Here is a 21,648-nt window from a genome sequence, read left to right as displayed (position 1 = left end):
TTTTGGCTGATCCACGTATTTGATTGTGTTTCTATTTTATTTCTTCTTTCTACCTGCTGTGACGTATGGTATCGAAAAGATCCTGTGGAAGTGGTGTTCTGGCCAAACATCCCAACAAGTGGTATCAGAGCGAGGCGGTACTAGAGTGCAGGTTGCAGTAGTAGTGAACAAGATTGAAGATAGAGAAAACAAGTTCAATCAAGATGGAGATCAATAAGTTTAATGGAAAGAGCAATTTCTCTTGTGGCAAGCGAGGGTGAAGGATGTGCTCATCCAGCAAGGATTGATCGATGCTCTCTTGTGCGAAGAGAAGCCAACTATCATGAAGGTGAAGAATTAGAGACGGCTCCAAATGCAGGCAGTGGTATGATCCACTTGTATCTAGTGAATGAGGTGGTAATCCGTATGCTTAGCGAGACTTCTCCGATGGTGCTGTGGTTGAAGCTAGAGGAGTTGTACATGACGAAGTCTCTCACCAATACTCTCTTTCTCTGGATGTAGTTTTACAGCTATGGATGACTAAGAGATAAATCGTGCAGGAGCATCTAAGCCACTTTCAAAAGATCCTCACCAATCTCTTCAGCATTGGCGAGAAAGTTGAAGAGAAGACCAGGACGTTGGTCTTGCTAGCATCGCTTCCTCCTTCGTATGAGTCTTTAGTGACTACTCTTCTAGTGAGAAAGATCACCATCAAGATGGATGAGGTCACTACGGTGATTCTCTAGAAGAAAGTTCTTAGGAAAAAAATTTCAGCTTCGAGCTCAAGCGGCAGCTCAACTTTAGTGGTTTCTGGAGGAGCAGGAGGCGGCAGATGAAGCGATAGGAGATCGCGACGAGGGTGGTCTAAGTTCAGAACAAAGGACTTAAGCAAGACCAGATGTTATCAATATAACGAGTTGAGGTATCTAGTCAGAGATTGCTCTCAACTCAAGGATCGGATGAAGGCTACTGCAGCGACGGCCAGTATCGAATCAGAGGATGATATCCTGAAGATATCTGACGAGGTATCTATATCTTTCCGATAATAGATTTTAGATTCTGCATACACCTATCATGTATGTTGTAGAGAGGAGTAGTTTGACTCCTTGCAGAGCAATGAGGGCACTATTTATCTACCGAATGGATCGAGTTGTGCGATCAGAGACATCGAGACGGTCAGCTGAAGAACACATGATGGTGTAAGGAAGAGATTGAAGAAGGTTCAATAGATATCTGATTTCAGGCAGAATCTTATCTCACTAAGCAGACTGAATTCGAGAGGCTACAGAACGATAATTGATGGAGGAATTCTGAAGGTGTTGTACGATGATAGATTTATTTTAGAGAAAAAGAAGAAGACGAGAGGACATTACTACCTGATGGGGAGTCCAGTGCGAAGTGAAGCTTCAAGAGCCAGAAGAACCCAGAGTGAGGTGGAGCTCCTTATGGAGGTGGATTGGACATGAGACTCGGGAGAATGAGAGGCGATATCACAGGATGAGATTTCTATTGCCACAGAAGGATACCCCGAGCAGATCTCAGATCAGAAAAACATAGCATACGATGAGATAAGATCAAGCGGCCTGGCTCGACTCTAATATTTATCCATCCATGATCAGCAGGTGATTGCCTCAGAATATGGAGGCGAGGAGATCCAAAGCTTTCAGAGTTAGAAAAAAGCCGAATGTCGAATCGAGATGGAGATTGTTAGGATTTGATATCTCGAGATTTGATCCACACTAAGCTCACAGTAAGATCCAGAACAACGAATGGAATTCAACAAGCTCAAAAACAATCCAAACGGACTTCGGATGGCAAAGATATGCACGATAGAAGGCTAACATGAAGGTAGTACGACCCACGGGCCGTCGGAGTGGGCCCACGAGCGGTAGGCCACCAGGGCCTGGTGCCACGCACGTGAGTGAGCGGGCCAACCACTCGGGCGGGCCCAGCACGAGCGAGCACACGGGCACGCACGTGGCCTATCACGGACCACGCGGTCCACGCCCCCTGTGTGGACCAGGGCGTTTCTCTTCTGCATTTCATGTGGTCCACATGGACTGGAAGATGGATTCCACACCGTTTCTCATGGTTCACAGGGATTTTCATAGATTGGGTGGCCTGTTGCACGATCCGACGGCTCGTATGATTTTCGATCATGATCTGGCGATTTTTGGAGGCTTTGACGTGATCAAAAGTGCTGTTCGACTTGGTTTTGGTCACAGTATCCCATCAGGACTCGAACAGAGACCTTTTATGCGTTCTATACTCGAGATTAAGCTCGGTTCTAGGCTTTTAAAAGACCCTATGGTGAACAGAGGCTTGGTATCCATGGTAGCAACCGTCGGAGAGTAGAGGCAGGATGCTTCAGGCAGCAGACGGCAGTCACTTTGAGGGTTTAAGGGGTCTTCCTAGAGAGAGCTTTTATGAGGGAGAGATTAGGTGTATGAGGGCTGAGGGTGTGATCTCCTGTTGTAATTTTTTCTTTTTCATAATAAAACTTGTATATCCCGTAGAGGCGAGCTTTTGGGCTGATCTACGTATTTGATTGTATTTCTGTTTTATTCTTCTTTCTTTCTGCTGCGACGTGTGGTATCAAAAAGATCCCATGAAGATGGTGTCTTGGTCAGACTTCCCTAATAATGATGAAAATTCTTGGAATCTTGGACACACTAGACTCGACGAGTAACGCCGGCTTTCGTATCATCGAACTCCTTTAGCTCTTTTGCTAGATCGTAGTCTGGATGCGCTTCGGCACCAGTTGCTACTGCTGCCATCCAAGGAGGTGCTAAGCTTCCTACTGAAAGATGGATGGGTTATGGTGCAAGTACTTGGATATAGTGTTCCAACTAGAAGATAGAATTTATAGTGAACCTTTCTCGCTATCCAAAAAAAAAAACCACAAAAAATAATGCTAGGTCAAAATCCTTATGTTAATGAGTAAAAAGAATTCTTCAAACACTCTTCTATGATGTGATCTTGTTGCTCCGGGATGAGTTATCGTAGCTACTGCTCACTAGCAGCTAAACTACATATATTTCAAGACAGGAAGGAACATCCTCCTTTTAAATAATACTGGCAAGCTACTCAACTTTAAAAGCTCTGCTTCATTACTCAAGGCTTACGTAGAAGTCTAATCTATATGCTCCTATTAACTCATGATCTTATTTTAAAACTTAAATTAGAAATAGCTACCTTAGGTTGCAAGGCACATAATTTACATGGTTGAACTTTTCAGATGTTAGACTGTAGGTATCGGTATTGTCTTCCATGTACCACAAGACCGGTGATCCCCTTCCTTTGCCTGCAAGGAATCTACACCATCAAAAGAGGATTTTAATAGTTCACCTGGCACTCTCCAATGGCCTTGGTAGAATAAGGCTGCCAGAAATTTCAAGATGCCCAAGAAGTATGGAATGAAGTATGCTAAGGTAAGAAGCACTGGTTAAACTGGGTGACTTCAAGTGGCTACACAAGTTTTTCAAATCCAGGATACAGATTTATAATTCGCATCCCCAGTGTTTAACCTTGATGATGGGGAACAAAATGAAATGGAAATTGTTCTCATGTTCAAGATTAAGATCGATGTAATTTATATGATAATTTTTTCCGGAGAGAGATGGGAATTGCCCATCATTCATTTCATGAGAAAAATGAGATGCAAATTCTACACGAAATAAGCATGATACATTAAAACAAGATAACAGAAAAGATGGAAAAAAAAAAACCATGATATCCAAAGGTATTTGCCCCTGCCTTATGTTAAGAATTCTGAAACCATGAATCTGATCTGTCTCGGCATGCCCGTTAACTTCTCGCTGCAGAAACAATCATGTTCATGGCACGAGACAACCCCAACACTCTAAAAGAGTTAAAACCGACCTGTTCGCGGCACTAATTACGTTTCCCATCAGACTTGAACCTAAATTTCAGAAACAACATTTTACCGTTGGAATTGAACCCTGATTTTAGTTCACCAACCCTCACCAGTTCTGTTTTCAGTAGGATGGCAATCAAAGGGGTCGTGCCAGACAAGGGCCGAGTTAGATGCTGGTTAGATCAAAAAAATTTAATTCAAATTTGAATATGACCGATTTATCAAGCAGGCAATATGATCTGACCCATATCATCCATTTATTAAATAGGCAAAGTTAGATTAAACATGTTAAATTGATTGGATTAAATAAATCGTAAATATGTTAAACATATTTTAAACAAGTTAAATAGGTTAAAATGGATTGAGTTATAATTATTAAATAGATCCAAATGAATTAAATGTATCAAAGGTCTAAACCTAAAATCAATCTATTTAATAAATAAATTTAGACGATTATTCATTTTCAAATTTATTTATGTCAAATCCAAATCTATTTAAAGTGAATTGTTTATGAGTAGTTTGACAGATCGGATCATAAATTATCACTTTTATTTTCAGCGCAGTGACCTAACCATTAAATATTGCATACAAATTAGACAATAAGAGTACAAGTTTAACATGATTGTAAATAGTTTAATTTCGACCCAACCTGATCATGACTTCTATTTAAGTCAACCAAGATAGTCTGCAATTATAAGCCTGGCAAAGACCATATTGTCCATATTTATAGACCTCAAGTCAATATTGTTTGGGTTTTTAGCCTCAAAACTGGCGGTCTCATATTTGGATAATTCTTCTCACAAAGGCCCAAAAGATGAACAGTGTGGATCCAATCTTTTTCCAATCCAGACTGTATTGGTTAGACAGGTGAGACAAAATTTGGCCACCCCTTGCCCTCTTCTATTGAACCCTGGTCCAACACAGTATAATGCAGGACTAAATCTCAGAGCCCAAGTCTGCCTTGAGTGTCCGGTCCATGGCGGCTGGTTTGGTGCGAGCATGAAGCTATCCATTGCCGCTACGTCTCCCGTATCCACATCTGTGACATGAAAAACGGGAGAGAGGCGGATTTTATCAAAAACCAGGAGAGGGACGGACGTAGAAGTAAGCACAACCCTAACGCCTAAAACGTATCGATCATTATTATTACCCTATAATTATTGTAAGGGGAAAGGAGAAATAGGAAGGAAAAGACGAGGTTTCTCTCCTTTCCACGCAATTAATCTTCCCTCTCTCCTTCAATCCATCGCCGCTTGGGTTAGCTTCCAATAATTCCCTTTTGCCGCTCCCCTTTATCTATTTCTCTTCCCCTCCCCCGCGCTCTCTCTTTCGCCCTTTCAAGAACTCTTCGTTGTTCCGTCTTCCTCGGTCTCTTGGCCTTCGCGTCGGTTTCGAGACGGATTCTTCTTCTTGGCACCGGAAAGACCCGATTTTTCCAAGGGTTTTGATGCGTCGATCGCTGGGCGGCGTCTAAGTTCCCATGATTCGCAGGTGAGTTGCTGGCCAAGTAATCTATAAATTCTTTCTTTGGAAATTTTTTTTGGTGTTGGTTCTTGTATTGATTTCTTGAGCTGTTTCTGGTTTTGAGGTGATGATCCTCTGTTGGAATTCTTGGAATTGTGCATCAAAATCTGTTTTTTTTTTGTTTTTTAAGTAGTATATCGTTGAAATTGGGATGGCTTGTTCTTGTTGCAATTTAGAATTCATTTTAACTGCTTTTTTTAGTTATTCCGGTGTTCATTCGTTCTAGATACACAAGGCTCCGATGACTTTTCTGGAAATTATTTGGGTGGCATCAATGAAACAGGAACCAGAGTTCTCTACGGAGAAAAGCCCAAGAAAACACCAATTTCAAAACATTAGCTTCTTAATGTGCCCCCTTTTATCAAGATAGTACCGAAGTGATGGAAATGTAGACGCAAGATAGGAATAAACTCCGTGCTCCTAATACTGAGACTGCTGAATTTGATAGGTCTTCCTGTTTTGGAACACCTAAGGCTGGTAATTGGCAGGATGCATAACGGTGCCAGCTGTGAGCATAGTAGCATTTTCAGCAGCCTTCAGGAAACAAAGTTTCCTTCATATCGAATTGCAAACCAATCCCTGTAGACTATAGGTGATGAGTCACTCAACCAGGGCGTGACTTTGAAGAGCAGTCTGGTTTGTAAAGCAGAGTATTCATATGGAACATTCATAGTTTTTGGTACAGTTCACATCATTTTCTTCTTTCACTTCCTTTTTGGCTTTTGATTTGCTCGACTAAATACATTGTTGGAAGCATACTTCTTTTCGTTCTTTTGTATTATGAGAATAACTGTTGGTTTTGTTGTCTGAACAAGTAATTTGAAGGGTGTTAGCTTCAGTTGCTATATGAAAATTTGCTACTAAAAGAAATGATTGCATTGTTGATATGCGAGTATAAAACAATTGATCATTCTTTAATTCGAAGAACAAAACTATCATAGAAATATATTGAAAATAGATTTAGACTCTAGCATCAATGTATGAAAGTGGTCCATTTGATATTATATTTAGAAACATAGATTAAATTTCTGATTGGCACAGGTGGCATGACAGTGACACATGAATTTTTTAATCATCTATATAAATCCTCCCAAATTAATACACTTGGTATGCCAAGGTTTATCCATCCAGAATTGGAAACAAGAAAATACAAGATATTTGGAGAATAAGTATGTGGGGCCAATTCATTACCAATTATCATGAACTGAACATATGAATTTCTGTGTATCCTTTCATAAAAATGGAGGTTGTTTAACATTTAGTGTCATGAAAATATATCTATGAATTGTAATCTTATAATTTTTCACCTTATTTCTTATTAAAAGCTTCAACCCTTTTCTTTATCTTTCAGATGATAAGATTGTGGCATGGACTGGGTGTATGTGCTTGGTTTGAGTTTTTATGAATGATGAGTAGTGCTCAGAAGGGTGCAATTGCTCCCAGCAGGTTCGAATGGCCATGGAGAAGCGAAGCATCACTAACAACTCAGTTGCTTAGCGACGCACCACCTGAGATAGAATTGTCTGACTACCGAAGGTTGCCAAGATCTGGTAGCGAGAGCCCATCTGGACTGCTTAATGATGAAGGACTGAAATCAGAACCAATTGCTGATTTAGATCTGTTCTTTGAAAGGCTGTATAATTATTACTGTGAGAAAGGTCTTCGGTGCATCATCATCAAGTGGATAGTTGAAATTTTAAATGTGATCTTCATGATATGTTTTATTGCATTTTTCTTATTGTTTGTTGATTGGAATGCCTTGCTCCATGCAAAGTGTGGGATGGAAGCAGTTGAGTCAGGAGAAAAGCCTTGTGATCTGGCAAAAGAGGTCATTAAGCAGCATCCATTAGTTCCTTTAACATTTACCAAAGTAATGATTGTTGGGTCCATGGTTATATTGACTTTCTATGGACTTTTCAACTTTCTGAAGTTCTTTGTACAGTTCAAAAACATGGTGAAAATTCGCCACTTCTATTATAATAGGTAACGTTGCAGATTTATTTTTATTCATTCTTAGACTTTCGAATCATTAATGAACCATAGTTCATTTTATCTCCATTTTGTCTTGTTCAGTCTTAATGTCACAGATCGTGAAATTCAAACGACGCCTTGGCCTAAAATTCTAGAAAAGCTTGTACAATTACAGAAGTCGCAACAACTTTGTGTGGTTAAGGATCTCTCTGCACATGAAGTGATAATGCGAATAATGCGCAAGGAGAACTACTTAATTGGGATGCTCAATAGAGGCATTCTTGCATTTCCAATTTCTTCATGGGTTCCGGGAGTTGGCCCAGCTGTCAATTCTAGAACAAATGGAAGGAAACATCATCTAATCTTACCGAAAACTCTTGAATGGACCTTGAATTGGTGCATATTTCAAAGCATGTTTGACAGGTAAATTGTGTCTAAATCTATGTTTCATTTCAACGCATATTCTTGTGTTAATTGTGTCTTCATTTGAGATTGTGGGTGCTGAATAACCAGTTGATACGTACCAGTTTTCGAAATGCATTGGGGATAACGAACCATGCATATAAAGGGGCAGAAGGATGTTGATTTGATTTGTTATGATGACTATTAATAATTTTTCAAGTTATATATACTTCTTAAGTCAAGCATGCTAAGACCATCTATTTGACCAGGTTCTATTCTTGATCATATTCATGATTTTACAGCATGTCTACTCTGCATGTGTTGGGCTTGGAACATGTGGAATTAAAGATTAATTAGTAGCCCTTACCTATAAACTTTTGCCTTGGTAATATGGAGAATATAGATGGAGGTGTATATTTGTATTAGTGTCAAAAATTAGATATAGGTTGGAATACAATGACATCATACCCTTAAGTTATTGGAATATTTGTGTACTGGCATTTTCTTACATAATCAAACATAACAGGTATTGCTAACCAAATTCTAGGTATTGCTAACCTCAAAAGAGATGGTTGGGTCTGAATAAAAACATGATTAACCTCATATAGATGGGTAAGGCTTTATGGAAATCATTATTCAAATAAATGGATGTAATTATATATTAAAATTCAAAAATAAATTTTATTCTCATGGTGTATGATGTTTGATATGCATGTTTGCTTTCTACCTTTTTTCCTTTTGATCAATCGTGGATTGTCGTATCAACCATAACCATCCGGTCTTATCCCAACCATCTGGGGCAGGTGTAGAATCGTGTACTGAGTTACTGATGAAAATCCAATGTTACTGAGTGGTGATGATGCCCATGAGAAAGAAATCCATGGAAAGGTGTGTGGCATATGACGAAAATATAGAGTGAACTGATCCCATAGAATTGTTGATATGTTTCTGTTTGTGGCTTTATAATTAGTATATGGAATCAGATTTGGTAATTTTTATTATTGTTGCATTTATCGGTTTTATTAGAACCAGTCACTTCATGTGTTTACCTGGTCATTAAGAAGTGAGGATCGTACATTGCAGTCAAAATTCTTTGCAATAAGATCTTACGGATGGTATAACATTTATTTTATTTGAAAATTTTGATATCTATCTTCTTGCGGGTTGACATCTTTTTTGAAAGAAAACAATTGCAGTAAATTTTGTGTCCGAAGGGAGTTTCTCACAAATTCTTCATTATTAAAGAAGAGACTCGTGGTTGTTGGGATTGGGATGTTTCTCATAGCACCATGCATTATGATCTTTATGTTGGTATATCTCTTCCTCCGGCATGCTGAACAATTTTATAATCATCCAAGCATAGCATCATCTCGGAGGTGGTCTAACTTATCAAAGTGGATTTTCAGGGAGTTCAATGAGGTACTTATTTTACTCACTGTTAAGTCTTAACAGACATACTGTTGTGCACTTGTTTTTTTAGGAACTGATTAAGAATAGCCTACCAGTTCAATTTATTGATTGATATCTTACAACTCTTATTTATGTAGATTAGGAAGCCAATTTTAAGACTGCTTATTCATGAAATTATGACCTCATCATCATAAATTCACCTGAATTTAAACTAATGACTCCTCTATATTTACTAGGTAGTTAGTATCCATTGTTTTGGAAACATATTTTTAATATATTGAGGACTTCCATGAGGAAGCACATCATCTTGTGGATAAATAAAAGGTTTACAAAGATGGGCAATTTGCTGGCAATTCATTAGCTCTCCTGTCATCATAATTCAATCCTTTCCCAATCAAAATGGGAACATTGATTCAATATTAACACTCTCTCAAGAAGGCTTCATGAATTAATTCAGCATATTTTCAAGACTTGCTGTCAACTTAACATCAACTTTGTAAAATTGCTGCATGATTCTTGGACAAGGCATCTTTGGGCTAAAATGGTGGTTAGCAATGATGCCCGGAAGGTAGGGGTGGCAATTGGGTCAGGTCATGCGGTTATGAGTCAGTTTAGATGTTGGTCAGGCTAGATGCTGGTCGGGTCAAAAATTTGTCAATCTGAACCCAACCTGTTTATTAAACCCGACCTTTTATTAAATATGTCAAGTCAGGTTAAATGAGTTAAACATATTAAGTGGGTCTTTTACAAGTGAAATAGGTTAAGCAAGTTGGATTAAATAGGACAAAAATAGGTTAAACAAGTTAAATAAATAGCATTATGACCCGACATAATGATTAAACATGTCAAACAGGTCAAAGGTCTAAACTTGAACCCAACCTATTTAACAAACAGGTCTACATGGGTTGACCCTTTATGACCCAAATCCATTTATGTTAACCTAAACCTTGCTTAAACCAAGTTGTTTGTGGGTCGGGTAGGCGGGTTGGGTCATAAATTGCCTCCTCTACTGGAAGGCCAGGTGACAAGTTAACAACCTACCTTATCATCATAGAGAATGCTTATGTAATCATTAACATATGTAGGAATTACCTTAGGCCTACAAAGTATCAGGATGAAGTTGGAAGATGACCAATTTTAGTACAAGCAATCACATTAATCTCGGATACACAACTCGTAAACTAAAGATCCATATTGAAATACAGTCTCATAAGCAATTCACTAACCCAGTTCGAATGTAAATAGGGGGTGGGGAACTAATTTGTGGATCACCATTCAATTTGCAGAATTCATACTGCAAGAATTTTAGATTCAGACGAAACCATAAAATTTCAACCAAAGTGAATGGATTTCAGTGGGATATTGATCTCGAATTAATTCAAATTTTGGGACTAAACCTGCTAGTTTCTGGAGAACTACAGTGTTTCTTAGATCAACCTGCTGTATTTTCTAATATAGCTGTGATAATTTGCTTTGTATTAGTAGTTTTTAATCAACATATGCACTGATGGCTTCTTGGAATAAATAATCCTTTCTAAATAACGATGTGGAGATGTAAATAAATCCTACTTTGGAACATAAGTCATGCAGCTTCAAGGCCCACTTAATGTTTTCATGAGCCCTTGAAGGAAAAATGCTGTAAAACACTCGGCAAATGCTTGGATGATAATAAGTTTATACGAGGACTGCTTTCAACTATCATCAATGTTTTCAATCACTGACTTTTTTATTTATTATTTCTTTTTCTTACATTCCAGGTAGACCATTTGTTCAAACATCGAATAAACAGCAGTGTTGCAAATGCTTCAAATTATTTAAAGCAATTCCCATCTCCTCTTATCACCATAATTGCCAAATTTATATCATTTGTTTCTGGTGGTTTTGCTGCCATTCTGATCATCATTGGGATTCTGGATGAATCTCTTCTGGAGGGTCATGTAAGCCTATCAATTATGCCTATCTTACATTTCTCAAAAGGAATTTATGATATTTTTGACCTTTTCTCCTTGACTAAACTCTGCAGGTATTTGGTCGAAATTTATTCTGGTATGCCGCTGTTTTTGGAACAGTAACTGCTATAAGTAGGGCTGCTGTGACAGAGGAGCTTCAGGTCCTTGATCCAGAAGGGGCAATGTCTCTGGTTGTCCAGCAAACGCATTACATGCCAAACAGATGGCGTGGTAGAGAAAATAGTGACTCTGTTCGAGTAGAATTTGAAACCTTATTTCAGGTAAAAAAAAATTATTTGCTTCAACTGTTCTAGGAGTTCTGCTTCTGATTTTGCAATTGTTGTACCGTGATAAGTGTTCAAAAAATGATGCAATGATCAAGGAATCTTGGGTTAGGTTAGTTATATTGTCTATAAACTTAGTCTTGAGTTGGACCTAGGTCACTCCATGGTATTTTAATCATTTAGTTTTCATGCATCACAAATTCCTTTTTAGCCTCTCCCTCTTTCCTCCCCCCTTTCTGCACAAGATATTGAAATACTAGATCCAGCTGACCTCAGAATCCTTGATGGTTTCTCTGTTGTCATGTTCTTCTAAAATGCAGGTTTTCTCTCCATAGGCAATCAAGGATGATGTCAAATCAAGTAAAATGCTCGTCGTTCTCTTTCTTCTGAAGATTTAATAGGAAAGAAGTTTGCTTGATATCCTTGCCACAATTTTAGTGATTAAGGTTACGGAAGTTTGACTCTACCCCAGAATTTGTTTTGTTCATGAAATCCTCCATCTCTAAAGTTGCAGAATTGGTTCATTATCGTGTTATCTCTTCTTGATAGCATCTTCACCCTGTCATTTCTTTTAAGAGTACATGATATAATAGGGAAAAGAATCACCCTCTTTAGGAAAATTTAGGGCTCCTATCACCACTGCAAGAAAGGTTTAACAACCTTGTTCCTCATGAAGCTCCCTAACAAAAGGAAAAAGAAATGAAAGGAAGAAAGAATTATGAAATTTGAGTCCATATAGCCCCATGAAAAATATTTAAGTCAAATGATACTGAAACAAGAGCTCTTAAACAATTAGTGTACTCAAACTAGGGTTCCAAAAGCAGCCATACAATAAGACTGTAGGGCTTGTTTGGATGCCCCTGTGACCAGTATCTTGTAACTTCAGGAAAAATTAAGGTAGGCAATCCAATGACTGAGAAATCTCTATTATTATAATGGGAATTCTTGGGGTTATGTTTCTAACCTTGGATTTCCACTCATTGTATTAGTGATGTCATGCCGTAGTTCTGATGTGCTACTTTTGTGCAGAGCTCTAGTTCATTATCCTAAACTTTAGCGATTGCATGCTCTGGCTGCCTTCCTAGATCTCTCAAAATATCCTTTCTTATTTGACCTCTCTTCTATAAGTCTGCTGCTTTGCATAAGAGTTTTGCACTAATATTCTCATGGTTCATCCAATGGGGCTCTTAAATTTAGGGTTAACCCAGAATACACTAAATCTGAATAGAGGAAACCCGATTAAAAGGCTTTTGATTTTTTTAATGCACTCTCCCTCTCCTCTCGTCCCTTGAAAGTTAAAATAAGGTTGTAGATGCTATCTATAACAAGTTGGATCCAAATCTATTGAAAACTCTATAGAATTAAAAGCTCTTGATCAAGGTTTTACATCCCGGCACGACGGGGGGCGTCTCGGCCGTCTTGTCCCGTTCCTGTGAGAAAATGGGATCGTGATGGGGTCGGGACTTTGAAACCCATCCATGTAAGGAAAAAAGAAGAAAGAGAAAAGAAAGAATGGAAGATGGAAAAAGAGAAAAGTGAAAGAAAAAAAGAAGAAAAACGAAAGAAAGAAAGAAAGGAAGAAGAAAAAGAAAAAAGGAAAGAAGGAAGAAAGGAAAGAGAGAAGCAAAAAGGTAGAAGAAAAAGAAAGAAAATAAGAAAAGAAAAAAAAGAAAGATCGGAGAAAAGTAGGGGAGAGAGATGGATGATATCTATTGGGATGCATGATCGAGACGGCTATCGGGACAAGACGGGACAGCGGGGCGTCCCATTCCATGGAGATATTGGGACATCTCCATCTCATGGGATTTAAAATCTTGCTTTTAATATCTATAATGCTTATCAGTGTATGCTTACACTAATCAATTTTTCTAATTTTCTTCAAGTAGTTTAAAGTGACACATTTAGTAGAAGACTTGACAAGAAACTTTCATGATTGAAATTTAAAATCTTGTCTTATTCAAAAATATGACTCATCTCCAGTACAGCAACTTGCTTGCAAGGACTTGACCAAGTTGCTGATGATCACTCTTTGACAATGCAGTACACTGGAATGATGCTAGTGGAGGAGATGGCATCAATTTTAGTCACTCCATACTTGCTAATATTTGTAGTGCCAAAGGTAAATTTTGGTGCTGCCTTTGAGAAACTATCATATTTTCTAGGCATCTAAACCCTTTTTTTGTTGATTTACAGCGTGTCGATGACATCTTGCGCTTCATTTCGGACTTCACTGTGTATGTTGAAGGTGTTGGCCATGTTTGCAGGTAAATCACTCTCTTTCTGTTTAGTTATTTCTTTGTAATAATCAAAAAGCTCACACCATTTTCATCATGTCTAACCTCGGTTTTGTATTGTAGCTTGAGTTTGTTTGACTTTGAAAGGCATGGAAATAGAAAGTATGGATCCCCATTTGATGCTGCAAGAGACATGAGGAGTTCCCAAGGGAAACTAGAAAAATCATTCTTAAGGTATTCCTGCACCCCCCACTGCACGAGCTCACACACACAAACTATTGAAGCTTGTTGAGTGTGTCTTTGATGTCACATGCAATTCTTGGTGTTGCGTTGATGGGGTTTCATCTGATTTTGTATATGTCATATGAAGATATTTACTCACTTCGATTCATCGCACTTCCATTTTAGTATTTGTAGATTACTGATTATAAAAAGGTCAGTTATGCTGTGAAAAACCAATAGTATCTTTTATCTCTTTTTTGTCATGTATACTAGGTTATATTTTAGATGTAATGTACCCATCTTATTTGTGACAACTATTGTTATATTATCTGGTTACTATAGCATTTTATCTTTTGATGGAAGTAACAAGGTTGGTGTATCTAATTGTTTATTCAAGGGCATAACTGATTTTATCTTTATCCAAATAGATAGTTGAGCCGATCAATTAAGTAATATTTAAGAGGGTAGAAATCAAGAAAAAAGTCAAACAACAATATGCTATCACACATACCTGTTACCTAAGAAACAAGAAGAATTTGTAAGCAATTGCTAATTATTTAATCAAGAACTGAGGTAAAAAAAAGTTTGGAAAGGAGGACTGACCCATTAGCACGTTCACAAGGTCAAACAAAACCAAAAATGTGTAAAAGTGTCATCAAACATTAATCAGGCATCTCTTACTACTACTTGTCAAAAGTGAATTGACTTGGTGGCATTGCACTACTTGGGTTTCATAGGTTACATCTGGATCACTAAAGCAATTTTGCTTGGGGTTGTAAAGTGAATGATTCTAATAGTTTGCTAGTACGAAAATCCAGGTCTTACCATTGATCTCGCTATATAGTGTGATCGAGGAGAATCATCAGACTCGATGTGGACAACTTTGGCCTCTACAAATAGGCCTAAGTATGGTCCAAGAGCGAGATCCACCACATCCGAAGCTGAATCATGAGCCAAACTTCCGGAGACCATAACTTAGTCATACAATGCTTGCTTGAGATAATCATTTTTTTATCAGATAACTTTTTGAGATCTACAACTTAAGATCAATCCAATAGGAGGTTAAAATGGGCCTAAATTCCATCGTTTGAGTTTCGAAGCAGGTCGGTAAAACCAAAAGTTCTTTTCAAGAAAGACTTTGATTGAATATTATCTCCTGATCCATGAAGAATTAGGTAAAGCGACAGAAGGCAAAGTTGATGTAGAAGTCGAGATCTACCTCCTATAGGAGTTTAGCTTTTTTTTTTTGTGATAATTTCTACTAGTCATATCTACTTTTAGAGACCTATTTTATTCTAACTAGGAGAGGAATATAACCCAAATTGTGCAAGAGAGCTCACTACTATTATAATAGTGGCTGTGTACCTTAGTTTATGGAAGTGTGGATCGTTACTGAAAGAAAAGGGGATGTAAAATTTATTTTCACAATTTTTCACTTTCCTTTAATTTTCTTTTGAGATATTAGAGTTGAGTGGGTTGAGGGAATTCCCCCTTCTTCCCGATCGGATCATAGTGGGCCCTAAGGATCCCTGTTAGGTTCATAGGATTTTTAGTATTTGAAGTTGCAATCAGCTTTTTTTTTGTGTGGGAAGGAGTGGCAGATTTTGCATTGTTGCTACAAGAGATCTTCGTCCATGCTCGGAATCCACCAAGTCTTTGGTGATTGTTTGCCAGTTCCTTGGTAAATCTGCCATTGGCCTTTGAACTTCCAATTTAAGCTATCGGAAGAGTTGAAATTAACTCCACCAAGAACAATTAAAATTTAAAAGAAATTCTTATTCGATTATTATGTGTAAAACTAAGTTCGCAAGGGTTTATATAGATCCTAGGGTCCCTTGTATGAGTGAATATGATGGCAACACGTGGAACTTGATTCAAATATTAATTATTATAAAATGAAACCAAATAAAATTGATTCAAACATGAACAATTTAGATGAGGTGTCAGATGGATCCAACTGTGCAAGACCTGCCACATATGTTGGTGCAGTTGGCATGCTGGAGTCTTTTTCTGAGTCAAACAAATGAATAGGATCTAACACTTGGTTACCTGGTTTCTGATCCGTTCCTTTGTTGCATACGAGGTTTCTGATCAGTTCCTTTGCTGGAGAAAGTCGATAAGGAATCTACTTGTCAAGCCTGCTGAGGTCTTGGAGCTAATTAAAATTTAAACGTTTCATTATTAGAATGTAAATTTCTTTCATAGCTGTTCAGAATGCTCAACTACATGCATTGTAGGTTATGGGTACGTTAATCTCTGGGCAATTGGAAACAATGCATAAATCATTACCAGTAATCACCCATCAGCAGCCTAGTGTAGCAATTATCCACATGAATACTCTTTCTAGAGTTTTGGAACCTGATTCATGCATGTGCTTGACAAAGCTTCAAGTTATAGAGATCTGCTCAACATATACCTGTAATATATCTATAGTTTTTTAATTATTACAAACTGAACAGTTTCTAGACCTCTTTACTATATGAAAGTTGATATAGTAATTGACTTAAAAATGATCAAATGTGTATAATAGTATCATATTGCATGCTTCTTCTTCTTCTTCTTCTTCTTCTTCTTCTTCTTCTTCTTCTTCTTTGTGTGTGTGTGTGTTGGGGGTTGGGGGGTGGGGGGAGTGTTGGAGGATCTAATTGGGGAAACGAAACATGGAAGGGTGAAGGAGAGGCTTTTAAATGAGATTGTGAGGAAGTGAGATATTCTTATCAGCCTTCTATTTTTATCAAGATGAATAACTACGCATTATGATGATAATTTAACTTCTGTTTTATTCCACTTAACATTGACTATGAACAGCACAGACTCCTTAGCTTCTCTGTCACTTCATATTCTCCCATAAGCTTGCCTATCTCTCCTTCCAATCTCGTACCCTGTAGTCCCGACTTCTGTCATTTCGAAATTCAATCATAGAACTTGTAATTTTTCTTTTGAAAATGCATATAAAATCTCTTAGAATGAGTTCAAAGTAACATGTTCTGCTAATATCTAAGACGATCTTGCCTACACCTCACATTATGAAATTTTTTAATCAACAAGACTCAACACATAATTCTCTGGAACTTCTGAATGAGGTGAAGATATTTGATATATATGATACCATAGTACCTATATGGAACACCAAGGAGTGCTTAAATAACAAACTTTCTTGTGACAAGTACTTGTATTAAGCAGAATTCGATATACTGATAAGCATATATGGAAATGTTGCAAGATCAGGAACTGATGTCTCTAGATTTTGAGTTTCCTGACATTTCTAGTGCTTGGACATTTGGGACTCTTTTGACCTTCCTTGACACTTCATACCATTAAATCATGATATCATCATTATGTGCCTAGCTTGGACACTACTGCATGGAAGTTATTTAGTCTAACATATTAGTTAGAGAACCTTAATAAATTTTGTTGAATAGAAGCAATAGTTTCAACTTTTTATTTTTGTTCACATGATCAGAGTTTCCTGACATTTCTAGTGCTTGGACATTTGGGACTCTTATGACCTTCCTTGACACTTCATACATTTAAATCATGATATCATCATGATGTGCCTAGCTTGTATGCTACTGCATGAAAGTTATTTTGTCTAACATATCAGTTAGAGGACCTTAATAAATTTTGTGAATAGAAGCAATAGTTCCAACTTTTTATTTTTGTTCACATGATCGATCGATATTTGCACAAACAATATATGATTAAGATATAGGTGTATTATCATGTGTGATTACTAAGAGTTCCCTTGTCAAATTATTTTAGACACTTAGAGATTTTAACACTTGTCGCTTGTCCAAGTAACATTGAAGAAACTGACAAAGTTCAGTATGCATCGGTTCAGTTATAATGACAATCTTAGGAAACAAAAAAGATGATGAAGAAAGAGAGATGCAGAAGAAAAAAATATAAATAAATTGGAACTCATTGAGAAATATGGATGGAAAACTTAAAAAGCAAGGCCCTTGATAATTATAGGTACATGGGAGCAGGTTCTAGTTCAAAACATGGAAGTGTCTCCCAAGAGTTTACTCAAGTAATCTTTATTACTGGTGCTCTTGCAATTAATTTCACACACATATGCATGCATGCATGCATTCATGGATAACACACACATGCATGCATGCATGTCCATATTGTGTATCTAATCTAACATGCATGTATTCATATATCGGCATGCATATATACATTATATATATAGAGAGAGGGAGAGGTGAACTAGGATCCGGTCGATTGGCTTTGATGTCAATCCAATTAGGTGAAAATTGGAAGGCATGGATCCGGCATCAATGATGGGAGTTGTTGAATGTGATATACTATCTCTAAATTACTTGCAAACAAAAAATCATGTGGTTTGGAGATGCTAGCCTATGCATCAATTGGTCAAAAATGGATAATTTAAATGATACATGTGCCTATTTTTGACCCTTCGATGCATTTGCTAGGGTCTCCAAGTCATGTTATTTTTAATGTTTAAGCAGTTCGGAGGTAAAAGATCTTATCCAATGGCTCATATCATCGGTGTCGTACTCTTGCCTTCCGATTTCGCTAGATCAGATCTGACTTGAAATCCGATCAAACAGAGCATAGTTCATCTCTCTCTCTCTCTCTCTCTCTCTCTCTCTCTCTCTCTCTACGTATATATGTATGTGTATATATGTATGTATGTATGTATGTATGTATGTATGTATAGAGAAAGAGGGAAGTAGACAAGGTTCTGGTTGGCCAGATTTCAAGTTGGATCTGGTCAAGAGAAATCAGCAGATGGGGGTCCAGCAATAACTATTCAAGTCATTAAATATGAACTACTACTTGTAAATTGTCCAGAGACCAAAAAAATCTGGTATTTGAGTGACCCCTAAGGGCTGCATCGAGTGGTCACAAGTGGGTATTATATCATGTTTATACAAACTGCCCATTTTTTACCACTTGATGCATGGGCTAGGATTCTCGAATTACATGATTTTTTGTATGCGAGTAATCTCGAAATAGTGGATCACATTTAATGGCGTAGATTATTATTGTTGGACCCTTGTCTTCCAATTTCACTGGTAGGATTTAATGTGAAATCTGGTCAATCGCCCTAGTTAACCTCTCTCTCTTTCTCTCTCTCTCTCTCTCTACACGTCTACACACATTTTATTTTGGAACAACAACAAGGATCTCATCGGCAAGCATGCTGAGAGAAATATTGTAATTGGTGACTTGCAGCAATGACTAGGCCTAGTTTATCCGATTTAGTTGTTGATTGTGCTATTTTTTGGCCACATGCTCAAATCCACTAAGCTACAGGCTCCACCCCATCTCTGCTGGATCTATTCACAGGCCTACCCTCAAAAAGGAATCTTTCCTCTAATATGAGAAAATTGTATCTTCATTTTGAAGTAAAAGTTGAAAATTCTAAGATTCTGAACCAAATGAGAAATTTTAGATTGGGAACAGATGAATAAATCAAGGACCAACTTTCATGTGACAACCTCCTCTCTGTTTTTCAAAGTTATGGCTAAAGGATATACTATTTAGATGGAGGAAGGAGAGAAGATTTCTATAATAAAATAAGCCTAGCTAATGAAAATGCCTGTTAACTCCAAGCAAAAACATGGGTCTCTATGGTTTGATTTAGTGTGGAGAGTTTATTTTGCATATGTTATTGTATTTCAGTGTTTACTTGGGTCGTTGCTAAACTGTGCGTCTCAATCTTGTAACTGACTTCTTTCTTTTTTGTACAGTTTCCAGAGCACCTACCAATTTTGGGAACCAAGTGCTCATGGTCAACTATTTCTATCCAACCTTAGCAAATTTAGGGAGCAACATATGCATCATCCAGGATCCCATCAGCAATGTTCACCAAACAGGACATGGCAGTTTACCTCAAGTTTAAGAGGCCAAGGTGAAATCACTCATAGATCAAGGAATGTTTGCAGCAGGGGCATCTGTACAAATGATTATCCCTTGGACCACTGTCTACTAGATTGGTATTACACTTCTCGGCCTCTGCATCCAGTAGACAACTCTAATGACTTGCCCCCATCATCTTTTGATGCTGCACTCAGTCCAGGCCAAGATATGTGGTCACCGATGAACAGACCAGAAGCTGAATTTGAGGTGCAAGATAAAAGCTGGGATCTTTCCTTCTCAGATAGAATACAGAGTCACTTAGAGGCTTCCACTTCCAGCCCTTTCCTCAGGGATGATATCGTTCAGCAAAGGCATTCCGTACACCATGCTATTAACCCTTGGTGGGCCCGCCCCATCCCTCAGTCATCTGGGCCCCAAGCTAGTTTTCTTGAGCCTCCAAACTTTGGTGATCCCAATATTAGCCATCACAGTGATTATTTGTCAGAGAGAAGTATGGAGGATCAAGGAAGTGATGACAGAGGAGATGAAAACTGGAAGAACATCCACACACTGTCTCGGACATGTACATGGATGACTCTGATAAGGATGAAGGGCTTGATCTCCATTTTGTGGATGACACAGGAAAGAATAGAGATTCCAACCATCAAGTAACAAATGTTTTTGGTGGTCCATTACTAAGTCTTCCTGTAAGAATAATACCGCGGAGCAATGATCCAGTTTAATGAAATGCACAAAGATCTATAACAATTGATTTGGAGAACCTGTATTAGCCATGCTTTTCATCTGCAATGGAAAAGGTTAAGGGCTAGTGTGGATTCTGATGTTTAGTAACTGTTGGTGGGAAATGGGTGGTATTCTTTTGTGCATAGATTCATTACGCCTAGAACAATTTTTTTTGGCAAGTAAATCACGTGAGTTTAGAATGTTTCTTGTGCCTGGATGCAGGAAGCCCACCTCTCCCAACCCAGAAGGAAACTGTTTTAAATGTAAACATTGAAATTATATGTCATATTACTACAATTCTTTCAGAACTCATACTGGCTGCTTTTCTTTACAACACACTCATTCTAACGTGGATGGAATAAAGAAGCACTAGATCTGCAGCTAAAACTAGCTCATTGTATTGGCTAGCTGAGCAACCGAAACCCAAATATCCAATTTTGTATAATTTTATTTTATGGACGTATGTTGATGAAGTGACCAAAGGGAAGGTTGTCTTGTTTGTGGACCGGGTACCTCTAGACGATTAATTAACCTGGTAACGGTTGCACGGGGACTGTAATTGTGCCTTGACCTGTTTTACTGGTTCATTCCTATTTTGTAGTTGGTCATTTGTGAGAATGTGACTGGAGGTGAATCAGTGGCAAGTACAGTTCTATGAACCTAGTCTCTTTTGGGAAGAAATCTCCTGAATTATTCATTTATATCTTTTAACTTATCTTCAATGTCAGAGATGATGGCCCAGTTTCAAAGTCCTTAGTTTTTGTTTTACTCTTCTTTCATGCCCACATATGATGATGTTACTTATGATGTGACAGTGCCCACAACTGCTGATGTTACTGTGATGTTTATTTAAGCTCCTTAACAATGTTATTTTTGTAATCGATGTAATTTCCTTTGGCTTGCTAGATGGAGGTTATGGTTGCTTGAGAAATTAAATCTTGTTTGAAGCCCATTTCAGGTTAGTTATAAAAATCAGAAAATGAAGATGATTTATAGTTTAAAGTTATTCCTACTTAGTGATTCTAGTAAGCTGTCAAAATTAGGTAGATTAACAGGGCATTATCAAACTAGCCTGTGCCGATGTCCGGTAACTGCTTTGCTTTGAAGCAAGTCTTGGTAACATATTGATGCAAATCAGTGAATATCTTTTTCAGATTAGACAGGTGCTCTTGAAAAAGATTTCCCTGTCTGTCAGATTAATTTGGATGAGAAAAATA

General features: G+C 37.8%; 1 protein-coding gene across 1 annotated transcript; it reads left to right on the top strand.

Annotated features, from left to right (window-relative positions):
* The first annotated feature begins 4,846 nt into the window (after positions 1-4,846).
* LOC105043066 (autophagy-related protein 9) lies at positions 4,847-20,743 on the top strand. Its single transcript, XM_029263954.2, is given in 11 exon segments — positions 4,847-5,347; positions 6,827-7,363; positions 7,454-7,774; positions 8,950-9,172; positions 10,921-11,100; positions 11,187-11,393; positions 13,438-13,515; positions 13,590-13,660; positions 13,754-13,864; positions 19,579-20,264; positions 20,267-20,743. Coding segments are annotated over 11 exon segments (2,589 nt in total). The 5' UTR covers positions 4,847-5,336; the 3' UTR covers positions 20,431-20,743.
* The last annotated feature ends 905 nt before the right edge of the window (positions 20,744-21,648 follow it).

The sequence above is a fragment of the Elaeis guineensis genome, chromosome 4 (assembly GCF_000442705.2).
Source record: "Elaeis guineensis isolate ETL-2024a chromosome 4, EG11, whole genome shotgun sequence".
NCBI lineage: Eukaryota > Viridiplantae > Streptophyta > Magnoliopsida > Arecales > Arecaceae > Elaeis > Elaeis guineensis.
The sequence above is the reverse complement of the archived record's forward strand: the minus strand, read 5'-3'. Positions and strand labels throughout refer to the sequence as shown.